Source organism: Serinus canaria, chromosome 19, assembly GCF_022539315.1.
Source record: "Serinus canaria isolate serCan28SL12 chromosome 19, serCan2020, whole genome shotgun sequence".
NCBI lineage: Eukaryota > Metazoa > Chordata > Aves > Passeriformes > Fringillidae > Serinus > Serinus canaria.
The window spans coordinates 2842025-2865773 of NC_066332.1; the positions used below are offsets into that span (position 1 = coordinate 2842025).

A 23749-nucleotide genomic window follows, 5' to 3' on the forward strand; every position below is an offset into this window, starting at 1 on the left:
AGCGTCGGGAGAGGCTGGGAGCCAGCGCACCGCCCCGGCGGCAGCCGTGCCGCGCTGCTGCCGTTGGTAGCGGGGTGCTTCTCCTCCGCTGACCCGGGGCAGCGACAGCACGGGCGGTGACGGTTCTTTGTGTCCTGTCGCGACAGCTGTGACAGCGGTGACAAGGCCGAGTTCCGGCGGCAGCGTCACCTCTGGTTCGCGGGGGGAGAGCGGGAAGGCGGGGCCGTGGCGGCGGCAGGCTTCGGGCGCGCCTCTGATTGGCCAGCGGGATTGGAACATGCAGATGAGGGGGCGTTGTCCCGCGCGCCGCCACGCGCGGCCGTTCCGGTGGGCGCGGGCGCTCCCGCGGGGCTCAGGGCGCGCTCCCGCGGGCGCGGGGGCTCGGCGGGAAGGCGCGGGCCGGTCCCGGCTGGGGGTCGTGGTGTCGCCGTGTGTTGGGCGCGGGGTGTGTGGGCAGGGGTGTGCGGGTCGGGGTTTGTTGTGTTAAGACTATACTTTCAGGGATCATTTCTGTAGTTGGTCACTAGAGGAGAGTGATCTTCCCTGATCGGCGTCACAAGCCACGAGGAGGAGCGAGGTGTTCTCTCCTGAGCGCGAAGCGGGCGTTGCGGTGCTGCTTGTGCAGGAGCCGCTCGCCATTGATGACCGTTCCCGGCCCCCTTGTTTGGGGTTCGGGAGGGAGAGAACACGGGCTGAGTGGTTTGTGGCCCTTCTTTTTTCATTTTGGTTCAAAAATAGAGTTTATGGGGAAAGGAGCTCGGAGTACACCTTCCTGCTGCCCTCTGAATCCTGACCCCGAGTGTCGTCACAATCTCATGTTTTATGAGTCCCTCCCGGGCTGGCGACTCCGCCACTGTTTTGGCCAGCTGTGCCAGTGGTGGAGATCCCTTGCAGTGAATAAATTTTCCCCAACATCAAACCGAAACCTCCCCTAGTGCTCCCTGGGGCTGTTTCCTCTCACTCTCTCACTTGTTCCGTGGAGGAGGAACAGAACCCAGGGGCCTCCATCCTCCTTGCAGGCAGGGGCAGGGAAGGTGAAAGTCGCCCTGAGGCTCCTTTTCTCCAGGCTGAGCCCCCTGCCCGTCCCTGCTCGTCACACTGCTGCCGGTCCAAGCAACGGTCCACCGGCCCTGCTTGGCTTGGGCACCTGGGCACGCTGCCCGGAGCGGCATCCCCAGGTCCTTTCGTCCATGCCGCTTTCGAGCGACTCTTCCCGAAGCCCGTAGCGCTGCAGGGGGTTTTTCTGACCGAGTGGCCGTCATGCAGGGGACAAGGGAGAGCCCGGTGGCGATTCCGCCTCCCGTGACGCGGCCCAGGCCTCGCGCTGCGGCGGCGGCGGGGGCGGTGTCATCCCCGTCCGGGAAGGCGGGGCAGAGCCGCACGGACGCGCCTCTGATTGGCCAGCGGGATTGGAACATGCAGATGAGGGGGCGTTGTCCCGCGCGCCACCACGCGCGGCCGTTCCGGTGGGCGCGGGCGCTCCCGCGGGTGTCTGGGCGCGCTCCCGCGGGCGCGGGGGCTCGGCGGGAAGGCGCGGGCCGGTCCCGGCTGGGGGTCGTGGTGTCGCCGTGTGTTGGGCGCGGGGTGTGTGGGCAGGGGTGTGCGGGTCGGGGTTTGTTGTGTTAAGACTATACTTTCAGGGATCATTTCTGTAGTTGGTCACTAGAGGAGAGTGATCTTCCCTGATCGGCGTCACAAGCCACGAGGAGGAGCGAGGTGTTCTCTCCTGAGCGCGAAGCGGGCGTTGCGGTGCTGCTTGTGCAGGAGCCGCTCGCCATTGATGACCGTTCCCGGCCCCCTTGTTTGGGGTTCGGGAGGGAGAGAACACGGGCTGAGTGGTTTGTGACCCTTCTTTTTTCATTTTGGTTCAAAAATAGAGTTTATGGGGAAAGGAGCTCGGATTTACCTTCCTGCTGTCCTCTGAATCCTGACCCCAAGTGCCGTCACAATCTCATGTTTTATGAGTCCCTCCCGGGCTGGCGACTCCGCCACTGTTTTGGCCAGCTGTGCCAGTGGTGGAGATCCCTTGCAGTGAATAAATTTTCCCCAACATCAAACCGAAACCTCCCCTAGTGCTCCCTGGGGCTGTTTCCTCTCACTCTCTCACTTGTTCCGTGGAGGAGGAACAGAACCCAGGGGCCTCCATCCTCCTTGCAGGCAGGGGCAGGGAAGGTGAAAGTCCCCCCTGAGGCTCCTTTTCTCCAGGCTGAGCCCCCTGCCCGTCCCCTAAGGGCTCGGCAGGGAGAGAACACGGCCTGGGAGGTTTGTGGCCCTTTTCTTTTTATCATTGTCAAAAAATGTTCACGGCGATAAAGGGTCATCCCTGCGAGCTCGCTATTGGCTGCATCCTGAATCCTGACCCCAAAGTGCTACAAACACGTTTTATAAATCATTCCAATGCACACTAGCATTTATCCAGCAGGCTGAGCCCCTCCAGCTCCCTCAACTGCTCCTCATGAGATCCATGACCCTTCCCAAAATCCGTTCCCTTCTCTGGACGCACTGCAGCCCCTCCCTGCCCTTCTGTTTGTGCTGAGGCCAAAACTGGACGGAGGATTCGAGGTGCGGCCTCACCAGTGCCGAGTCCAGAGGACGATCCCTGCCCTGGTCCTGCTGGTCACACCTCTGCCGGTCCAAGCCACGTTCCACCGGCCTGCTTGGCTTGGGCACCTGGGCACGCTGCCCGCCCTTGTGCACCACTCTGGAGCGGCATCCCCAGGTCCTTTTCGTCCATGCCGCTTTCGAGCGACTCTTCCCGAAGCCCGTAGCGCTGCAGGGGGTTTTTCTGACCGAGTGGCCGTCATGCAGGGGACAAGGGAGAGCCCGGTGGCGATTCCGCCTCCCGTGACGCGGCCCAGGCCTCGCGCTGCGGCGGCGGCGGGGGCGGTGTCATCCCCGTCCGGGAAGGCGGGGCAGAGCCGCACGGACGCGCCTCTGATTGGCCAGCGGGATTGGAACATGCAGATGAGGGGGCGTTGTCCCGCGCGCCACCACGCGCGGCCGTTCCGGTGGGCGCGGGCGCTCCCGCGGGTGTCTGGGCGCGCTCCCGCGGGCGCGGGGGCTCGGCGGGAAGGCGCGGGCCGGTCCCGGCTGGGGGTCGTGGTGTCGCCGTGTGTTGGGCGCGGGGTGTGTGGGCAGGGGTGTGCGGGTCGGGGTTTGTTGTGTTAAGACTATACTTTCAGGGATCATTTCTGTAGTTGGTCACTAGAGGAGAGTGATCTTCCCTGATCGGCGTCACAAGCCACGAGGAGGAGCGAGGTGTTCTCTCCTGAGCGCGAAGCGGGCGTTGCGGTGCTGCTTGTGCAGGAGCCACTCGCCATTGATGACCGTTCCCGGCCCCCTTGTTTGGGGTTCGGGAGGGAGAGAACACGGGCTGAGTGGTTTGTGGCCCTTCTTTTTTCATTTTGGTTCAAAAACAGAATGAACTCCGAAAATCTCTGCTCTACCAGCATTGAAGCCGCCATCCTCCCATTCGTGCTCGGCTCGTTCCCTCTTACGAATGAATTCAAGATCTGAATTTCATTCCAAATGGGAATTAATTATTATGGATAGAATCAAAGTAATCGAATTTTGGAACTCACGCAGAGTTCTGACTGGAAAAGCTCCACAGGCATCGCAGAGTTCAGCTCTTAACAAATGGCCCATGCAGGGATCGAACCCGCGACCTTGGCGTTACCAGCACCACACTCTGAGCAATTACTGACGAATAATTTACCTCTTTATTAATTAGTAATTAATAAAGAATATTTCACTTGCTTATTAATATGATATTTACAATAACAAAACCAATAATAAACATGTATTAATAAGTAATTACTAAAGAATTATTTATTTATTTATACAATAACCATAACAATAAACATTTTATTTATAAATAATTACTCAATGATAATTTACCTATTTATTAATATGTTAATAATAATAACTTTTTATTAATAAGTAATTACTAAAGAATAATTTACTTATTTATTAATTTTCTCCTCCTCTGTTACATGTGCTCATCCATCTCCACTTATAGATCCATCATTTGTACTTATACAGATGATGAATATAGATATATATACATATATATTTTATATATATATCCATTTATATTTATATATATATTTCCATGTATATATAGATATATAGATATATACTTACATATCCATCCCTCTAATTTAAACAGTCCATATAATTCCTTACACAACTCATAAAAGCACCATTTGTTACTTGCACATCCTTTATTTAAAATCCTCATGGACATGCAGTTCTTTCCTTATAGAAAATCACAAAAAAAAAAATCATTAGCTCTTTTTTTTCCCCCCTGAATTAAAACAAACTCTGCCATGGAATTTTTGGTTTCCTTGCAGGAATTTTTGTGGATGCTGTGAATTCCATGGGCCAGACCTGTCTGTTCACTGCTGCACTGCTGGGGCTGGGTAAAATTGTGGATGTGCTGCTGGAATATGGCTCGGATGCCAATCAGTTAAGTATCAAACATTTATTTTTTTTAAAATCAAAATTAATCTTCGAGTTGGTTTAGTCAGTGTGAAACACAACATTCCCTGGCCATAAATGAAGAAGTGCTTAAGATGAACGTTGGTGTTTTAACCAAAGCTCCTCAGAGGTAAATATAGAAATAATTTCCTTTTTTTCCATGTTTTGTTCTGTTATTTGGGGGGCACACAAACACTCCAGAAATGCATTTTTTATATATATATTTATATATATTATATTTATGGTAAATATTTTATATATATGATATTATATTTATGGTATATATATACACAACTATAGATATACATATATACATATAGATATATATATATATAATGTTTATTCTGTTATTTGGGGCATGCAAATGGAATTTTAACCAAAGCCCCTCAGAGGTAAATACAGCAATAATTTCCTTTTTTTTTCACGCTTTATTCTGTTATTTGTGGCACAAATACACTCCAGGAATGCTGGTTTTTAACTAAAGCTCCTCAGTGGTAAATAGGGAAATAATTTTATTTCTATTTATTATATATATCATTTAAGTAAGTAAATAAATAAATAAATAAATAAATAAATAAATAAGTGGTATATAATTTATATATAATATATATAGTATATATTATATATATATGTGTGGTATATAATTTATATATATATATTATATGGTATATACAATATATATGGTATATATTTTATATATAGTTATATATATGGTATATATATATATTTTATATATTATATATATATATATTTTATTCTGTTATTTGGGGCATGCAAATGGAATTTTAACCAAAACTCCTCAGAGGTAAATACAGCAATAATTTCCTTTTTTCCATGCTTTATCCTGTTATTTGGGGCACACAGACACCCCAGGGTTGCTGGTTTAATGCAGATTTTCCCCTGCTGAACATTTCCTGCTGTTCCCCAGTCGCTGCTACGACGGGAGCACCCCAGTGCATGCAGCTGCATTTTCAGGGAGCCAGGGCATCCTCAGCAAGCTGCTGGATGAGGGAGGAGAGCTCCGGGTCCACGACAGCCAGGGCAGAACACCCCAGCTCTGGGCTCTGACAGGCAGCAAGGAGAGCAGTGCTCAGGTACAGCTGTGGAATGATGGTTTCAAACTCCTCCTCTATCACAACGCTCAGGGACTGCTCTAGAAGCTGATTCCTGCCTGCAGTATTCATTTCAAACTCCTCCTCTATCACAACACTCAGGGACTGCTCTAGAAGCTGATTCTTGGCTGCAATGTTCATTTCAAACCCCTCTTCTCCATTATCACAACACTCAGGTATTGCTATAGAAGCTGATTCCTGGCTGCAATATTCATTTCAAATTTCAAACTCCTCCTCTATCACAAAACTCAGGTATTGGTATGGAAGCTGATTCCTGCCTGCAGTATTCATTTCAAACTCCTCCTTTATCCCAACACTCAGGTGTGGCTGTGGAAGCTCATTCCTGGCTGCAATATTAATTCAAATTTCAAACTCTTCCCCTTTATAACAACACTTAGGTATTGCTGTGGAAGCTCATTGTTGGCTGCAATATTAATTCAAATTTCAAACTCCTCTATCCCAACACTCAGGTATTGCTCTAGAAACTGATTCCTGGCTGCAATATTCATTTCAAACTCCTCTCCCCCTTCATCACAACACTCAGGTATTGCTGTAGAAGCTCTTCCTTGGCTGCAATATTAATTTCAAACGCCTCCTCTATCCCAAAACTCAGGTATTGCTCTAGAAGCTGATTCCTGGCTGCAATATTCATTTCAAACTCCTCTTCCCCATTATCACAGATCTCCTCTTAAAGAAGAACCTGAAATGACAATTGTTGTTCTGATTTTTTAAGATTTTCCAAGCTTTTTGTTGTTTGTGTTGTTGTAAGGAACTTTCTCTCACACTTTCTGTAACTAACTTACTGTTTTACATTAAATATTTATATTTATTTGTTGTTTTACATGTACAGAACTTTACATTTACACTCCTCTTTGCTGGAGGAGGAGACATTTGAAGGGCTGTTGGTTTGTCCAGTGTCACTGGAGAGGTGGCACTGTCACCCTCCAACCCACTGTCACTTCTGGAAATCCAGAAATATTGGAGTCAGAAAATAAACTTCCCTTTTTACCTTAGGAGCAGCAGTGTGTGAGCATTGTGTTATTTTGTGTCTTATAGTGACAATTTTCTCTGTGAAATTTCAAATTTTGTCACCTGTTTGAGGCCAGCTTTTCTTCCATTTTTAATCTAATTGATTTTCTGTTAGTGCCTTTCTCCAAATTCCCATTTTGACATTACAAGTAACCAGTTATTTCTCCCAATAATCCAGATTTATGACTCTAAAATTGTTATCTTTTTCTGAAGCTCTTTTTTTATTGTTTTTCCCTCCTCCTGCCAGATGCTGGAATTTATGCAGCAGTGCACCCTGCACATGCAGGCTGCCCTCTGGAACCTTCCCTCTGACCTGCTCAGGAAGGTTGGCTCCTCCAAGGCCTTGATCTGCAGCCCCTCGAGGTTTGGTGGCCTTGTCCAAGGGTAATGAAAGATTTTACTTCCATTTTCTGCTATTTTAAAATTAAAATAATTATAATTTAATTTTTAAATTTATATATATATAAATTTAAAAATAAAATTATTTATATATTTATGAATATATAAGTAATTTTATAATAATAAAAATAAAATTATTTATATATTTATGAATAAAGATAAAATCAATATCTATAAATATATTAACATCTATATTAAAATCTATATATAATATAAAAATATATCATATATAGAAATACAAAAATAAATTTTATGTAAAACTTATTTATATTATATTTATTAGTTTTCAAAATTACATTTTTAATATATCTATTTATATATTTACATGTATTTACAGGTATATTTATTGATTTTTCTGTATGATATAACAAATATTGATATTTTCCTATATATTATTATTTTAAATTAGCAGGTTCTTATACCTGTCTGACAATAGCAGATTTAGGTCCACTATTAATTAATTCTGATTAATTTTATTTCTGTTGTCACAGTTCTAAATAGAAACTTGATAGTTGTAAATCTCTGTATATTAATTAAACATATACATATTAATTAAACACATATATGTAATTATAAAAATATAAAAATTATATATAGAAAATAACAATTATTAATATATCTGTTTATTAATTAAACTCTTGAAACCAGCATTAAAAGCCCTGGATTTCAGTAGCATTAAAGTGGCAGCAGGCAGCAGTTTGGGTTTTGAATTTTAAGGTCACTGCAGATCCTTTTGGGGGGTGCTCCCAACTGTTTGAGGAGTTTTTGTGTCAGGTACATGGTGGGAAAAATAAAAAAAAGCAGTGCAGGATATACAGAGTGTGTATATGTGTATTTATTGATTATTTTGCTTAAAATAAAATAAAAGAAAGTAAAATAAAATAAAATAAAATAAAATAAAATAAAATAAAATAAAATAAAAATAAAATAAAATAAAATAAAGTAAAATAAAATCCATCTAAAAAGTTTTAAGGAGCTGCACAAACAATTGGAACTTTGCCATCCCCATGGTGAATGTGGGACCAGCCAAGTGCAGGGTTCTGGCAGAAATTCTGCTTTTTCCCCTTCTCTCTGTGTGTCCAAGCCTTGGAGTACAGAAATTGCTCTTGTTGCTTTTGGGTTTGGTGTTCAGCAGTGCTGAGGCTCCTCGGGGGAAGCTGCTGAAGGGACAGCCCAGCGTGGCCAAGAACATTTACAGCTTTGGGTTTGGGAAGGTAAGGGGCTCTGGGGAGGGTTTGGGCTTCCTCAAGGTGCTGGGACCTCTTCCCCAGGGTCTCCTGCTCCTCACATGAACCATCTGTGCTCTTTGCAACTTCTACTGCAGTCTTATTTGCAACTCTGAGTGCAGTCTTATTTTTAACTTTTAGTGCATCCTTATGTTTAGCTTTTTAACTTTTAGTGCATTCTTATTTTTTGCTTTTTAACTTTTAGTGCATTCTTATTTTCAACTTCTAGTGCATTCTCTTTTTTAACTTTTAATGCATTCTTATTTTTAACTTTTTAACTTTTACTGCATTTTTATTTTCAACTTCTTTTAGTGCATTCTTATTTTCAACTTTGAGTGCATTCTTATTTTTAACTTTTTACTTTTTAGTGCATTCTTGTTTTTAATTTTTAGAGCATTCTTATTTTCAACTTTTTGACTTGTAGTGCATTCTTGTTTTCAACTTCTTAACTTTTACTGCATTCTTATTCTTAACTTTTAGTGCATTCTTATCTTTAACTTTTAGTGCATTATTTTCAACTTCTTTTAGTGCATTCTTACTTTCAACTTTTTAACTTTTACTGCATTCTTAACTTTTAGTGCTTTCTTATTTTTAACTTCTTAACTTTTAGTGCATTCTTATTTTTAACTTTCTAACTTTCAATGCACTCTTTTTAACTTTTATTGCATTCTTATTTTTATTTTTTTAGCTTTTTAACTTTTACTGCATTCTTATTTTCGACTTCTTTTAGTACATTCTTATTTTCAACTTTTTAACTTTTACTGAATTCTTATTTTTAGTGCATTCTTAACTTTAATGCATTCTTATCTTTAGCTTTTAGTGCATTCTTATTTTCAACTTTTAGTACATTCTTATTTTCAACTTTTTAACTTGTAGTGCATTCTTATTTTTAACTTTTACTGCATTCTTATTTTCGACTTTTACTGCATTCTTATTTTGACCTTTTAGTGCATTCTTATTTTCAACTTTTAGTGCATTCTTCTTTTTAACTTTTTAACTTGTAGTGCATTCTTATTTTCGACTTTTACTTTTTTGCATTCTTATTTTTAGTGCATTCTTAACTTTTAGTGCATTCTTACTTTTAGCTTTTAACTTTCAGTGCATTCTTATTTTCAGCTTTCACTGCATTCTTATTTCTGCTGAAAAGATGGGGAAGACCCCCAGGAAGAGCCCAGACCCCCAGGCCTTTGGTGCCTGGCTGCCTTTGGCCCAGCAGAAATTCCCATTAAACTCCACCCCTGGATCTGCTCTCCCTCTTCCAGTGGAAATCCCCATTTTTGGCCCTGCTTTTCCAGATCTCGGGGTGGTGTTTGAGCTGGTGGCACTCAGGGTGGGGATGAGCTTGCTGCATTTTGGGAATGTTGCCTTTTCCTCTTGCAGTTCCACCTGGCAGGCAGTGGCCACCTGGGCTACCTGGCCTCCCTGCCCATCATTGGGGACAGAGATGTGGTGCAGGCTGATGATGAGCCAGCATTTTCTTACCCCGTGGGACCCTACATGATCATGAGCAAGTAAGTGGGAATTCAAGAGGGGTTTTTTTTTGTGTCTGTTGCAACCACACAGCCAATTGTTGTGGCAGTGCTTTGTTTGGGTGATTTCCCCTGTTTGGGGTGTGTTTATTCCCTGCTTGCACCTTGTTTGCTGCTGTTCATTGATTAATGTCTGAGTCAGACTCGTGGCTGAGAGGCCAAAAACAGCCCACAAGCAATATTAACCCAATTAAAGCTTGTTAATGGTTCAGTATTTCGGGATTGATCTTTGTTTTTGTGGTGGGAAATACATTTTGTGTTGTTCAGCGTTTAATCCTCGTGAATCTTTGTCCATAACCTGGGCTGAGATGAGAGTTGCAAGGGCAGGCTGAGCATTCATTTGAAAATCTTGTAATTATTACAATAATACAAAAAATCTTGTAATTATTACAATAATACAAAAATCTTGTAATTATTACAGTTAGAAACAATGCTTTCTAATTACTGTGTGTTAAGGAGGTGGGTTTTGTGCCTCACTTGACAAATTGGTGATTGATTCTCCCCAAAACTCTTGATTTGTGTCACTGATGGCCTTTGGTGAAGGGAATTCCTTGTGGAAAGGAATTTGTGGAAAGGGATTTTGGGCAGTGAACCTTTGCTGCTCCATCAGCCCTTCAGCAGGACGAGTTCATTGTCAGTTTAAAAGAGCAAAATTTGAATTCCTGACAGCGGGAGGCAGCACCAGAGCACCACAAAAAAAAAAAAAAAATATTGGTAAGAATTTTCTTGGTAAGAATCACAAAATCCTTGGTAAATAACCACATAACTGGAGGGGAAAAAAGAAAAAAAAAAAGAAAAAAAAGAGGGAAAACAGTGCTGGAAGCATCTGGTCCAAATTCCTGCTGTTGTTTGCAGCCTGATGTGGGGAGGCAGCAGGGTGACAGTGAAGGAGCTGAGCTTCCAGCCCCAGCAGAACAGCTGGAAACTGCGCCTGGCTGACCTGCTCCTGGCAGAGCAGCAGCACAGCAGGTGGGACAGGGGCTGCCCTGGAGGGGGGGAGTGGGATTTACCTGGGGGGAATGGGATTTACCTGGGAAAAGGATACGGGGAATGGGATTTACCTGGGAAAAATGGGATTTACCTGGGGGGAATGGGATTTACCTGGGAAGAATGGGATTTACCTGGGGGGAATGGGATTTTTCTGAGGAATAATGGAATTTACCTAAGGAAGAATGGGATTTATCTAAAGAAGAATGAGATTTACCTGGGGGGAATGGGATTTACCTAAGGAAGAATGGGATTTGATTTATCTAAGGAAGAATGGGATTTCCCTAAGGAAGAATGGGATTTACCTAAGGAAGAATGGGATTTGATTTATCTAAGGAAGAATGGGATTTACCCCTCAGCAGTGTTACCCTGAGGTTGCACATCTTCCCCAGATCAGAAATACAATTTCCTTCCCACTCCTGATCTTTGAAAATCGAATATTTCAGTTAAAAAAATTACATTTACACCGAAGGACATTCCAACATCTGTGTTCTATGGACAAAAGCACTCAGCAGGGCAGGACTTCCCTTCCTCTCAGCTCAGATTTGTTTTGTAAATTTGATTTTTTCCCCTCCCTGTGCAGCAAACTCCGCCACCCCCACTTGCTGCAGCTGATGTCTGTCTGTCTGTCCTGTGACCTGGAGAGAACTCGTTTGGTCTATGAGAGGGTTCACTTTGGCTCTCTCTACAGCATCCTCCATGAAAGGGTAACTGCAGGGCTTGGATTTTGAATAGTAATTCATCAGAAGTTTAGTGACTGACATCTTCCCTCGAGAGGATAAAATCCTCTGAGCTTCTGCTTCTTTTGCTTATTCTTCAAATCAATGAGAAATTTTAATTAATTTTTTAAAAAATTTAAATTTAATCAATATTTTTAAATCAATTAATCCATTTAAAATTGGATTAATTTTTTTAAATTTAGTTAATCAAGTAAAGACAGAACGATTTTTTTAATTGAAAAAATAAAATTTAAGATTTAAAAAAAAAGTTAAATTTAACCAATTAAAATTTTTAATATATTTTTAAAAATGGAAAAAATTTAAATTTAAGATTTAAAAAATTAAATTTTTTAAATATTATATTTAATCAGTTAAAAAAATTAATCCATTTTTAAAACTGAAAAAAAAATTTAAAATTTAAAAAATTAAATTTAAAAAAATTAAATTTTTTCAATTTTTTAAAAAAAATAATCAATTAAGAAAAATTTAAATCTGTGTTTTATTGATGTCATTTGGTCTTTTTCTCCTCTTTTTGAGGCGTTGTTACTCACTTTAGCATCCAGAACAAAAAATAAATTCCCTTTTTCCTCCAATAAATTTCCCTTGCCGCCTTCTCCGCCCAATCCCACCCCCAAGACCCATCCCTGCCTTTCTCCCAGCTGCAGTTCAGGCTCCTGCCCTGCAGCTCTGGTGCATTTGGGGTTGTTTTTGCAGCGAGCAGAGTTCCCAGTGCTGCAGACAGAGACCCTGCTGCACGTCCTGCTGCAGATCCTGGACGCGCTGCGCTTCCTGCACGGCCGCGGCTTCCTGCACCGCGCCCTCTCCTCCCTGGCCATCCAGGTCGTGTCCTCGGGGGAGGGCAAGCTCTGCAACCTGGAGCACATGATAGAGAGGTGAGGAACTTCTCAGGGCTGCTCTGAAATTTGGGGTCTCGTAATCTGAAGGTGGTGAGTTGGATCCTCACCATTTATCGCCGGCCAGGGCTCTCTGTACAAATCACCAACAGGACAGGACTGCTGGGAACGTGCCTTGAGCTGTTTGATTTTCCAGCATCACTCTCATTCCATGGTTATGGCAATGGGAAGATGCCAGCAGCTCACATCCCAGGCAGCAGACAAAGATCTTCATGTTACAACTCACTTTATAATTTTTTGACCAATCACCCAAAGCAAAAGCACATTGTCAGTGGTTCCATCCAACCACTATAAGCACAGGTACCTTTGGTTAAACAATGCTTGCTTATTTCAAATACAATACCTGCTTGTGAGCCTTCAAACGCAATGCACAGAGCTCCATTATTAAGCTTCAAACTCCCTAATATCTCACTAGATAAACTTTTCTGCAGCTCAGGGAGTTATTCCAGACAAGAGTTAATACACAGACCACTGTTCTATTTCTCTTTGCTTTTCTACTTTTTACATAATTTTTCTGCTGACCAATCTCATGGCTACTGCTTAGCTCTAATCACAGCTCTGCTGTCTCTGAGGCCTGCCTTTTGCAGCTTTCCCAAAACTTTCCTTAAAGGAGGTGTTGCTTTCCCCAGAAAATCGTTGCCAAAGGACATTTCCTGCACATTTCTATTTGCAGAAATCCCATTATCCCTCACACTAAAAGCTGTAGCACACTCAGGTGCTCAATTCCCAGTACAGCCCTTGCAGCTGAGTGTGCTGGGTGTCCCCATTTCCATTTTCCCCCCTTTTTGCAGCAAGGACAGTGGGGAGCACAGTGACCTGACCCGAGTGCCCGTGCCAGCCCAGCTGTTCCGCTGGAGCTCCCCTGAGATCATCCTGGGCAAGGCTGGCACAGCCAGCTCAGACGTGTACAGCTTCTGTGCAGTGCTGCAGGAGGCCCTGACAGGTCAGTGCCCACCTGGGGGCTGCCAGGAAACATCAACCAGGCAAAATTTCAAAAGAAAAAATAACCCAGAAAATAAACTGAAAGAATGAACCAGGCAAAACCCCCAAATGTTAACAATAACTGAGATTATTGCAAAATGTGATCAGAAAAATTAAAATTGTGTGGCTGAGGGATGAAATTCGTGGGGGATGTTGGAGAAATAAAGCGTTTTTCTGCTGTTTATTTTACTTCTTCTTACCAGCACAGCAAAACATTCAATTAAGTCTTTTCACTGTTCAAAACAAGCTGGTGCAGCCTTTGTGTTTTTGATCTGTGTGATAACTTAGAGATAAGTTAATGTTGCTGTGTTGTTGTAGCTGTTATTCCAGATGATGGCTGCTCTGCATTCACTCTGCCTCTTCTGACAGTGAAACAATTTCCCAAAAATGAATCCCAGTGAAGGATCCAGAGCAGGGCTGTCTGCAGTGTCACTCTCCTCTGGGTATTTCTGTCAGCTCCCTTATTCCTCCACTCTTGGAATAAGACAGGGAGGAGCTGCCAGTGCTTGTTTTTAATTGTAAAATAGGGAATGGACAGGGATTAATGTGATATTTTATTACATTTTATTTTATCACTTTTTTTTTTTAAATTACATCAAGGAATGATGTGATTTTTTAAAAATTAACATGAAAGTGCAGCTGGTGACATAAAACCTGCACTTGTGTCTTGCAGAGAGCCTTCCCTGGAAAGGTGTGGAAGACTCAGCTGTGAAGCAGCTGGTCCTTTCAGGGCAGCAGCTGGAAGCAGATGTCAGGCTCCCCCTGCTCTATTATGATGTTGTCAAGTCAGGGCTGGAACCCAAACCAAGGAACCGCTCCATGAAGCTCCAGGATATTCAGTATATCCTGAAAAACGACCTGAAGGTGATTGAAATCAATTACAATTGTGATATGTCCCTTCAGATTCTGCTTCCAGGACTGAAGGAGCTGAACCTCCTCAGGAAAGCAGAGCTCAGAGACACAGAACTGACCAATACAATTGCATTTTATTCCTTTTGTTTTGTTTTGTTTGACAGGACTTGGTTAAATCTGAAAGTGGAGTACCCAAAGCCCAGAGATCTGCTGTTCTTGCAGATGTGAACATCTGCTGGGCATCAGCTTTTAGCTTCCAGAAGAGAACAGTGGAGCTCCAGGAAAAAGAGATCAGCAAGGCTGGTGAGTTCCCTGGGGCAGGGTGTCCTTGCTGTGCTCCTCCCAGCAGCCTGACAGGAATCATTACAATGGGAGCACTCTCAGGATTTATGATGTAGGTTGAAGATGGGAAGCAGTTGGGTTTGGATTTTAGCTGCCACCTGAAGTAGATTCAGGGCTCTAAATCTGTTTTGCTCAGGCAGAGTTTTCAGCAGAGGTGTCAAAAGCTGCTCCTGGAATTTCTGAATGCCCAAAATTCTCTCCTCAAGGTGCAAAAGCGGCAGGGCTGGTGGGTTTCTGGAGAAATGATTCCATGTTTCCAACTGCATTTTTCAGGTGGCTTTGCTGCCCCCAAGGACTCAGTTTTCCCCAAGGAGAGCAGTGCTGTGGTGCTGCAGGAGGCAGCAGCCAGTGCAGAGCCCCCTGAGCAGGACAGGAGCCTCAGTGTCTGCTCTGAACCTCAGCCAGGAGCTTCTGCCTCCAGTGAGAGCGACGTGGATGTGAGCCTGTGCAGCTTTGAGATGAATGAAATGCTGGCCAGTTACCCAGAAGGTCCCCAGGAGTTCCTGGAAGGAGGACCTGGGTCAGGCCAGGCTCTGAAGGATGCAGGAAGGCAGCAGGAGCAAGAGTGGGAGGCTGAGGAGGAAGGGGAATCCTCAGAGTCCAGCACGGGCTTCACTGGAGAGGAGGAGGAGGAGGAAGAGGAGGAGGAGGAAGAAGAAGAGGAAGAGGAGGAGGTGGAAGAAGAGGAAAGGGTGAGAGAATCCTCGTGGCTGTCGCAGGTGAGAGGAGATGCTGGCGGGAGGATGAGCAGCCCCTCTCAGAGCGAGCAGCACATCAGCAAGTGTGTGCTGAACCTCAAGATCATGCAGAGCATGCTGCAGCAGGCTGGGCATTCCCTGAGCAGGACAGAGGAGAAGCTGGACAGGCTGAAGGCCCTGGCAAAGCAGAGGAGGCTGCTCCAGGAGGTCAGGATGAATCTGCTTCCCAAGGGAAATTCTCAGGGAAGACACCGGGATGGGTCGGATGCTGCTTCCCAAAACACCGTTCAGGCTCTTTCTGGAGTTGATATTTTTTTACACCAAGCTGTGGCTCCACCATCCAGGGACTACATTCCACCTCCACCAACGTGTCAGGCACCAGGCCCAGACAGCTTCCAGGCTGCTCCCAAGGCAGCCAAGGACAGAGAGGCAGTTCAGAGGGAGAAGTGGAAGAGCAGAACTGCAGCCAGCCGTGGAGATCTGGGCTGCAGCCTGGGCAGAGGGCTGGATGAAGTGAGCCTGGACCAGGAGGTAAAGTGCTGAGCAGGGCCTGGTTAGCATTTCTGGGATCCTTAGCAGGGATGGGTGGTGTCCAGGAGGAGGGATGAATCTGTCCTTTAAAATGGGCTTTAACTACAGGAGTGGAGGCAGCTCAGCAGTGCACTTGCATTATTTCCTCTTCCTCTCCAGTCCTCCCAGGACAGCACTGATCCAGGGGCTCAGGGTGGGCTTCAGATCCAAATCCTGCACTGAAATGGAGATGGGAATCTCAGGGAAAAGGCCAGTGGAGAAATATTTCTGTTTGTGCTGAGGCCTAAGCTGTTGTTGGGAAGGGCTTCTGGATCACTTTAATTATTAAACACAAAGAGAAAGAGAAATTCAAGTGCATCTCTCCTGTCAGGATAATTTTGAGTCCTTCAGGTCCACTCATCCCCCTGGAAGTTCCACGTTTTCATTGCCTGCCTGCACCTGAAACCTGCCATAAATCAGGGCAGAGCTTTTGCTGGAGTTGTCATCCTTTGTCCTGAGCAGAGCAGCTAAAATCAAACTCAGGGATTAAAATTAAAGTTGGTGCTGTCCTGTTCTGAGGCTGCATCCCAGCCAGCTCAGGCAGTAATTAGCAGTAATTAGCAGAGTGCCCAGTGTGTGCTGAATCATGGCTTGTTGGACTCCTTTCAGCATTTCCTCCCACACATGTCTGCAAGAAGGCAGAAAAAGTTCAACTTGCAGTGCCAGAGAGGAGCTGATTCACATCCTGCAGCAAGGAGGGAGGAGGAGAAGTGGTGAGTTTTGATCTTATTCATCCAAGAGTTAATTCTGACAGATTCCTCTGGAGAGAGAGGCACATCAGGATCAAGGCTGGCATTAAATGTTCCTCGGGAAGGCAAAAGCCATCTGTGCAGAGAGGAGCCTGCTGTGAGTCATTGTCAGCTGCAGAGCTGCTGTGACAGGGCACTTTGTGTTAAAGAGTGCTGTTAAAAATGATTTCACATGCCTCTGGGGTGGAGGTCAGTGCTCCAAAATGTACCAGGGCCTGAGGAGAGCAGTCTGGGCAGGTGGTTCTCCTCTCTGGGCACAGCCTCCTTCCATTCCCAGCAGAAATGATTTTTAATGTCATCTCTCTGTGGGTTTAAGCAGGAATGGAAAGCACATGTTGAAATTAGCTGGCAAAACTTGTGCAGATTCATGTTGGAAAGAGGGGGACAGACCCTTCTTTCAGTGTTTGGTCAAATCAGGAAAACTGCTGCAGTTTTTAAGTTAATCCATTTTTAAATTAATCCACGATCCATTTGGATCAGAAAGACCAGCTGGTTAAAAGTTAGAACAGAAATATTCCATGGTCAGTGAACTGGGAGTGAACTCTGGTGGGAGAATCATGGTCCAGGTCTGGAATTGGGATCCCCTCAATCCAACAATCCCCACATCTCCAGGGTGTGGAATTGGGATCCCCTCAGTCCAGCAATCCCCACATCTCCACGGTGTGGAATTGGGATCCCCTTAACCCAACAATCCCCACATCTCCAGGGTGTGAAATTGGGATCCCCTCAACCCAACAATCCCCACATCTCCCAGGGTGTGGCTTTGGAGCTGCAGCATCTGGAGTCAGCTGACAGCTCTGAGCTGCAGAGTTGGGTGCACAGCTTGTCTGGTTCATCTGGAATAAACCTCAGTAATTATCTGTGCTTCCCAAGCTCCTGGCAGCTCAATCTGCTGGTTCTGCTGGGTTGTGAAAAGGCTGAGAGGCACACGTGCTCTAATTGATGTTAAAACAACTTGGAGCCTTTTCCTGGCTGGGGAATACTTGACACAATATGCTCAGGCTCTAAAATAGTTTGTGCATTTCACAATCATTTCTTGCAGGTGCCATTCAAAACCAAGGGTGGAATTCTGCAGCCAAAAGAGCAGTGAGAAGAGGAAGGTGATGGAGTCAGGATGGAGGAGTGAGTAAACCAGGGTTAAACCAGTGTTAAACCAGTGTTAAACCAGTGTTAAACCAGTGTTAAACCAGTGTTAAATCAGTGTTAAATCAGTGTTAAATCAGTGTTAAACCAGTGTTAATGTCAGAAATCTTGCTCAGCACACGAGGAAAGGTCTCTGTGCCTTAATTGCTGAAGCTCTGTGAGTTCTTGGAGGGAACCCAAGTGAGTGGGATCCTGTGTCTTGCACATTCTGGGCATGAAATAATCCCAGGCACGTTGAGGTGGTTTGGTTTCTGGAGCTGAAAGGATTTCTAGCCTGGTTTTGGGCAGTTTTTGAGCCTTCAGGGATGGCAGTGCCCAGTGGATGGCAGCACGGGCATGGAGAATAGAGAATCCAACCAACAAAACCTGTTCCTGTAGGGACTTGTCCGTGGCAATTTGTGCAGGTTTTCAGCTTTATTTAAAATAAAAGGAAGTGTTTAGCACTTTCCAGGACAAAGGCTGTGGTGCTGCCAGCTCTAACCTGAGCATCTCCAAGTCTGCAGGCACAGGGAAACACAGGGGGTGCTTTGAAGGTCCAGATTCTGGGGTGTGAAGTGGTAATTTTGGGGTTTTTCTGTGCAGTTGAAGTCAAGCAGATGGCCAGAAGAGTGGCCTCAGGTCAGCTGGGGCTCAGCTGTCCCTGCCCTGCCAGTGAGTGCACGTCTGAGAGTGAAGCAGAAAGTGCCAAGGAAGCCCCCCAGGAGGTGCCAGCTGGAGCCCCCAGGAGTCAGGAGCAGCAGGGCTGGGGGTGGCAGCCAGGTGAGGCTGCTGAGCCCTGGGACAGTGAGGACAGAAGTGACTCTGGGGACAGTGACCTGGAGCCTGCCCCCAGGACTTCCACAGGTGAGGCTGGGACACAAAATGCTCTGGTCTCTTTTTGTCCCCTTCCATTTCCAATCTGATTTCAGCTTCTTTTTTTTTTTTTTTTTAATTTTTACAAGAATTGTCCATTTTTATCTTGCAGAGCTTTGCCCTCAGAGCAAATCATTCACTCCCTGGTGGGCATAAATAGAGATAAGATGAGTATTAGGTGTTAATAGGTGGAGGGGATGAGCTTGGAGACCTTCCTCATCACTGATTAATGTTATCAGCACGAGAAACCCAAAGCTCTCAGACCCTTGAGAGTGCTATCACCCTTTTATTTCCTCCAGTCTCACCACACAGCTGCTTTCTCTGCAGCAGCTCAGTGGGTAAAGCTTTTCAAAAAGTTCTGGACAAAGGAGCAGGGCGAGGTTCCCCTGCTTAGGTTAATTAACGAGGTGAGCATTTAAATGTCATTATTTCTCCCTGTTCCTGGCAGACAATTAGTGCCTCTGGCTGCTCTCATTGATATTCCAGCAGTGCCTCAGATCACTCACTTCACAGCTCTTTTTTTTTTTTTTTAATTTATTTTTAATTTTTTAAAAATTTTTGCTTAATGATTTTGTTCCATTCTGACATCGTAGGGAGGAGCTGCCAGTCCCCAGCACCAGATGAGCAAGCAGAGTCTGGAAAATCCCTTCCTAAGAGTTCAGCCCTTCCTCAGCAAGCTGAGAATCTCTCTAGAGTATGTACAGAAATCCAGGGAGTTTAGTGGCAGCTGCTTGTCCACGGGACAGTTGAGCCTGAGCTGATCTGAGTATCAATTACCCTCCTCCTTCCTCCTCTCTTTTTTGGTTATTTTGTTTTATAAACCACCAAGGTAATGCAAGGAGCAGGAGGTGGGTTGAAAATCAGGGAATTATTAAATAGAATTTCAGAGTTTCAGTGGTTTTTATTGGCTGAAATGTGGTTTTTATTAATAGAGAGTGGGATCATCTCAGGTGATGATGTCTTTCACAGGGGCATTCAAGGGAATTGCATTGTTCCCCTGATTCACCTCCTGATGTGACTGAAGAATTCTTCACTCCTGATTACTTCCTTCCTCCTGCTCTGGAGGAAAGGTCAGAACCAGAGGTAAAAATAACATTTTTTGGACATAAATTACCCAACATGTGGTTTAATTGTGCTCCCATTTGATTTGAAGAGAGCTGAGGGAAATGGGAGATTTTTTTTTTCCATTATTATTCTTTTCTTTCAAAATAGTACCTGCAAATAAAGATTTAGGTAAGAGGTAGCAAATTAATCTTCATTAACTTCTGGAAGATACAAAACTTTTCTGTTTTACTGCTAAATTAATCTTCATTAACTTCTGGAAGATACAAAACTTTTCTGTTTTACTGCTGAATCCAGTCTGGGCTGTTTGAGAAAAGTTTCCCTCTCCACTCCCATCATCCTGGGAGGGTTGTCTCTGTCAAAAATGGAATTAATTTCTCTTTTTCCCCTTTTCAGACCTCAGATGCTGAGGGCAAAGCAGAAGATGTTTGTGCAGGGTTTTCACAGAAGCCACCTGCAGATGCAGCATCAGCAGCTCAGGCTCCAGGTAAATGTCCTTTTCCTTGGAGCACCTCTGAGGCAGGGACAGGGAGCTGTTGCATTGATATTTTTGCCAGCAGCTCTCCTGTCACAAGGCTGGACCTCCATTCTTCAGGCTCAATTGGTCTCGAATTCCTCTCATTCCAAAATAATTATTATTTCTGGGGGAGTTCAGGACATGGAGGGTTTTGGTTTGGGCCCTGCAGTGCCTGCAATCCTTTCAGAGGCAGTGTTGATGTGCTTGCTGTGTTTCAGTTAAAAAGCCAAAACAAAAACTTGTTGGAAAACCTTTTTATTTTTACCCTGGGGGCGAAGTTTAATCTTTTTATGCAACTTGCTGTGGTGCTGGAAACTGAATTAGAGTTTGTATTTACACATTAATATTCTCATTGCTGGGAGGATCTTGGGCTTAAACCCAGTGAGAGCTGGCAGAGTGTGTGTGCAGAATAATGGAAGAATCTTTGTTTCCTAACTCTGTTGTCTCTTTTAGCTCAAATCTCTAAATGTTGTGATATTCCCCAGTGCTTCAGTGCCTGTCTGGCAGCTGTGCCACGTTTATGAAAATGCATCTTTTAAAACACATTTGTCTCTCCATAACAACAAAGGTCACAAGAACTCAGACACACACACACAAAAAAAAAAATATTAATAAAGTCACAATTTCCTGTTCAATGAATTGGGTTGTTTTCTTTTGTGCTTGCAAAAGCCAATAACAGGGAACATTTGTTATTTGTATTCAGGAGGAAAAATCCTCTTCTGCAGCACAACACCACAGAGCTGTGGCAGTAACAGGCTGGGAGTGAATCAGCTGAGCCAAATGCCTGGAGCCAGGTAGAAAAACTCATTTTCATTGTTCCTTCAGGCATAAATTAGCTTTTAAAGTGTGCTCTCTTCATTAATTCTGCTTATATATCTAATATTCAAATGAGATGCCAGTGGTGGTTTTTAATGATTATCTCCATAGCTCAGCTCCTTGCTAAGAAAATACAAAAAGGGATTTTCACAGGTCTCAAGGGATTTTGTCTTTTGCAGAGTTTGGTGGGGTTTTTTTTTTTTTTGGTTTTTTTTTTTTTGCCTTAATGAGGGAGCTAAAATAAGGGGAAAAATAAAAAAGCCACGTACATATCACAATTCCTTTTCCACTGATAAACCACAGCCTGAAACAGAGCAAAGATAATTCAAATTAAAGCTTCAGTCATCTGCTTGAATTCTGCTTGTGGAGCTGAAGTGCCAGGAAGGTCCTGCCTCTCTTAACCCCATGGGATCAGCCCAGGAATGTTCACTGGATCCTGCCTGGGGGCAACATCACATTTGGCACTCTCTGAAACCTTGGAGGTTTGGCTGGCTCCTCTGAAAAACAGGAGGGTTTTTTGTCCCTCCCCCTGTGAAATTTTATATTTTATATTATTAAATTTATATGATTAAAATGTGATATTTTACCAGCCTGGTAAAATTTTACCAGAAGTTGGCTGTGACTGCCAGGGCTCCTCCCCACCCAGGAGCTGAGGGAGGCACCAGCAGTGGAAATCACTTGGCTTTAGGATAATAAAAGCAGTTTTTTGGTGGCTCCCTTCACTTAGGAATTTTGGCAGCTGGACAGAGGGGATGTTGCTCTCTGAGCATCTCCCTGATCCTCTTTGACCTTGTCACAACCTGAGCCAGGTCAAGGGATGGTGGAACAGTGGAGTGGTGTGTATTCCTAGGTTTTCATTTCTTTTATTTCATTTTATTGATTTCACCTAATTCTATTCATTTCACTGAATGATTTTATTCATTTCATTTTTGTCCTGAAGCTGCAAATGTCAGTCAGAAGTTTCCACAAATCCCTAATTTGTTAAAAATGCCATTTTTCTCCTACCAGTCTCCACCTTGGAAGGTTTTAAGCAAAAAGTGTTTATGGGCTGCAGTCTAGCTCAGAGAGAAGGCAGTGCTTAAACTTGCTGAAGGAGAGGAAACCACATTTCTCTCTTCCCATCATTTTCTGAGGGTGAATGTGACCTTTCCTCCCTCTTTTCAGTGTGGATGCAGCACAAGAAGCGACGCTGTGGGAGCAGCCACGGGAAGAATGCCAAGAAAAAGATGTGTAAGAGCCACACTGGAGAGCAAAACTTCAGCAAATTGGGGCCATAAACTACAAAATTCTGTCAAGGGAGATGGTTCAGACCGAGAGAAAACCCCCCCAGAGCATTGAGAGAGTGTTTTCCTGTGAAAAGTTGTGAGATTGGTGTAAAAGAGTTGTCCTTAGCTGGGAATATTTTCATATTTTCATATTCAGAAGGGATTAACTTGCTGTTCATCTGGGTGTGCATCTCCCCATGGAAGTGTGAGGATTCCTGGTTTCTCCTCTCCATATGGCACAGGGAAATAAAATCACTTTAAAGAGCAAATCGTTCCTGTGGAGCCAAATAAATTTGATGACAGAAATAGTCCTGTGATTTTCAGGGGGGGAATAAAAAAAAAATCAGCAGAGCATGTTTGTGATTCAGCTAATGAGGTTAATTTATATTTACAGCTAATGGTGATTTGCATAAAATTACTGATTTACAGGAGGTGCCTTTGAGGATGGTGGAATCCAGGGCGTATCTCCCCAAAATTTGATCCATTTGGATTTAATTTTTTTCACTTGGGGGTGTGACTGCCTTCAGCAGTCTCACTTTATCAGAGTCATTCTTTTAAATGCTCCCAAGGCCTACATTTAGACTTGATTAATGGCTCATTAATTTCTCTTAACCCTTGAGTTTTTCCCTTGCCTTTGGGGATTTTTTTCTACCTTTTGGTTCATTTTGGAGTTCCTGCCCTTTCTGGAAGCAGCTTCCTGAGCTGGTTTTGGAGGAGGATTATTTAACACATCCTGGAAAGGAAGGGGAAGCAAATAATTAACCTTTTCTGCCTCTTTAACTTCCCTGAGGATGGTGATTTTTGGGCCTCCCAAGATTCCTGTGGGAAGTTTCAGAGGGAACATCTCCCTCCATTCCAGCGAACGAGATAAAACTGCACGAAATTAAAATTTCAAGACCCTGAAAACAGCAGGATCAGGTGGTTCACAGGTGCAGGGAGTGGCTGTTCTAACTGCCAGAACATCTCTCCATAATTCAGATCAGTGGCAGACATTCAGGATTTGTCCAGCATCCCCTGTGAGCAGAACTTCCAGAGGGGTGTGGAGTGTAGAACACCTCGGCTGAGCCACGCTCCCACCAGTGTCAGCACCCCCCTGGGCTCAGGTAATGCAGGGAGGGGGAAAAGGAGGATTCACAGGGGGTTATTTCTCCTCCCTGGGCCAGCCAGGCCTTTCTGCCAGGGTTTTTTAATGTAAAAATCACCAAGGTGAATGGTGGACCTGCATTGCTCTGTGCAGAAATGTCAGGCTTGCACAGGAAATGCTCTTGTTGGGAATCTCACTGCCCAGAGACAGAATTAAAGGAGAATTTACAGGGACACAGCTGAAAAAGTCACTGCCTGAAAGGTCTCTGGCAGCCTTCATAAATCAGAAATTAAATCATTTAAATCTGAAGTGGTACATGTGGATTTCAGCGTTTTAAAGGCAATTTAACAGGCACTCAGTATGTTTATAACAAGTTAAATAACATGAGAAGTGTTTGTTGAGCTGGAGTGCTAAAGAGTAATGA

At 44.2% G+C, this 23749-nt stretch overlaps 1 protein-coding gene and 3 non-coding genes across 4 annotated transcripts in view; all 4 read left to right on the forward strand.

Moving 5' to 3' along the window:
• The window catches only part of TEX14 (testis expressed 14, intercellular bridge forming factor), a 34665-nt gene that overhangs the window by 2406 nt on the left and 8510 nt on the right, over positions 1-23749 (forward strand). Inside the window, exons 2-22 of the mRNA XM_030231354.2 lie at positions 4353-4467; positions 5408-5573; positions 6868-7004; positions 8152-8233; positions 9626-9756; positions 10630-10743; positions 11345-11468; positions 12195-12373; positions 13186-13337; positions 14049-14239; positions 14392-14530; positions 14843-15798; positions 16447-16550; positions 17629-17708; positions 18312-18572; positions 19175-19275; positions 19551-19664; positions 20040-20130; positions 20864-20954; positions 22141-22206; positions 23220-23344. Coding sequence (XP_030087214.1) covers positions 4353-4467; positions 5408-5573; positions 6868-7004; positions 8152-8233; positions 9626-9756; positions 10630-10743; positions 11345-11468; positions 12195-12373; positions 13186-13337; positions 14049-14239; positions 14392-14530; positions 14843-15798; positions 16447-16550; positions 17629-17708; positions 18312-18572; positions 19175-19275; positions 19551-19664; positions 20040-20130; positions 20864-20954; positions 22141-22206; positions 23220-23344 — 3519 coding nt within the window. The remainder of the gene's footprint in view (positions 1-4352; positions 4468-5407; positions 5574-6867; positions 7005-8151; positions 8234-9625; positions 9757-10629; positions 10744-11344; positions 11469-12194; positions 12374-13185; positions 13338-14048; positions 14240-14391; positions 14531-14842; positions 15799-16446; positions 16551-17628; positions 17709-18311; positions 18573-19174; positions 19276-19550; positions 19665-20039; positions 20131-20863; positions 20955-22140; positions 22207-23219; positions 23345-23749) is intronic.
• Positions 486-701, forward strand: LOC115484717 (small nucleolar RNA U3). Its single transcript, XR_003945425.2, has one exon. It is a non-coding gene; the product is annotated as a small nucleolar RNA U3 (small nucleolar RNA).
• Positions 1625-1840, forward strand: LOC115484728 (small nucleolar RNA U3). The gene has a single exon (XR_003945436.2). It is a non-coding gene; the product is annotated as a small nucleolar RNA U3 (small nucleolar RNA).
• Positions 3167-3382, forward strand: LOC115484695 (small nucleolar RNA U3). Its single transcript, XR_003945402.2, has one exon. It is a non-coding gene; the product is annotated as a small nucleolar RNA U3 (small nucleolar RNA).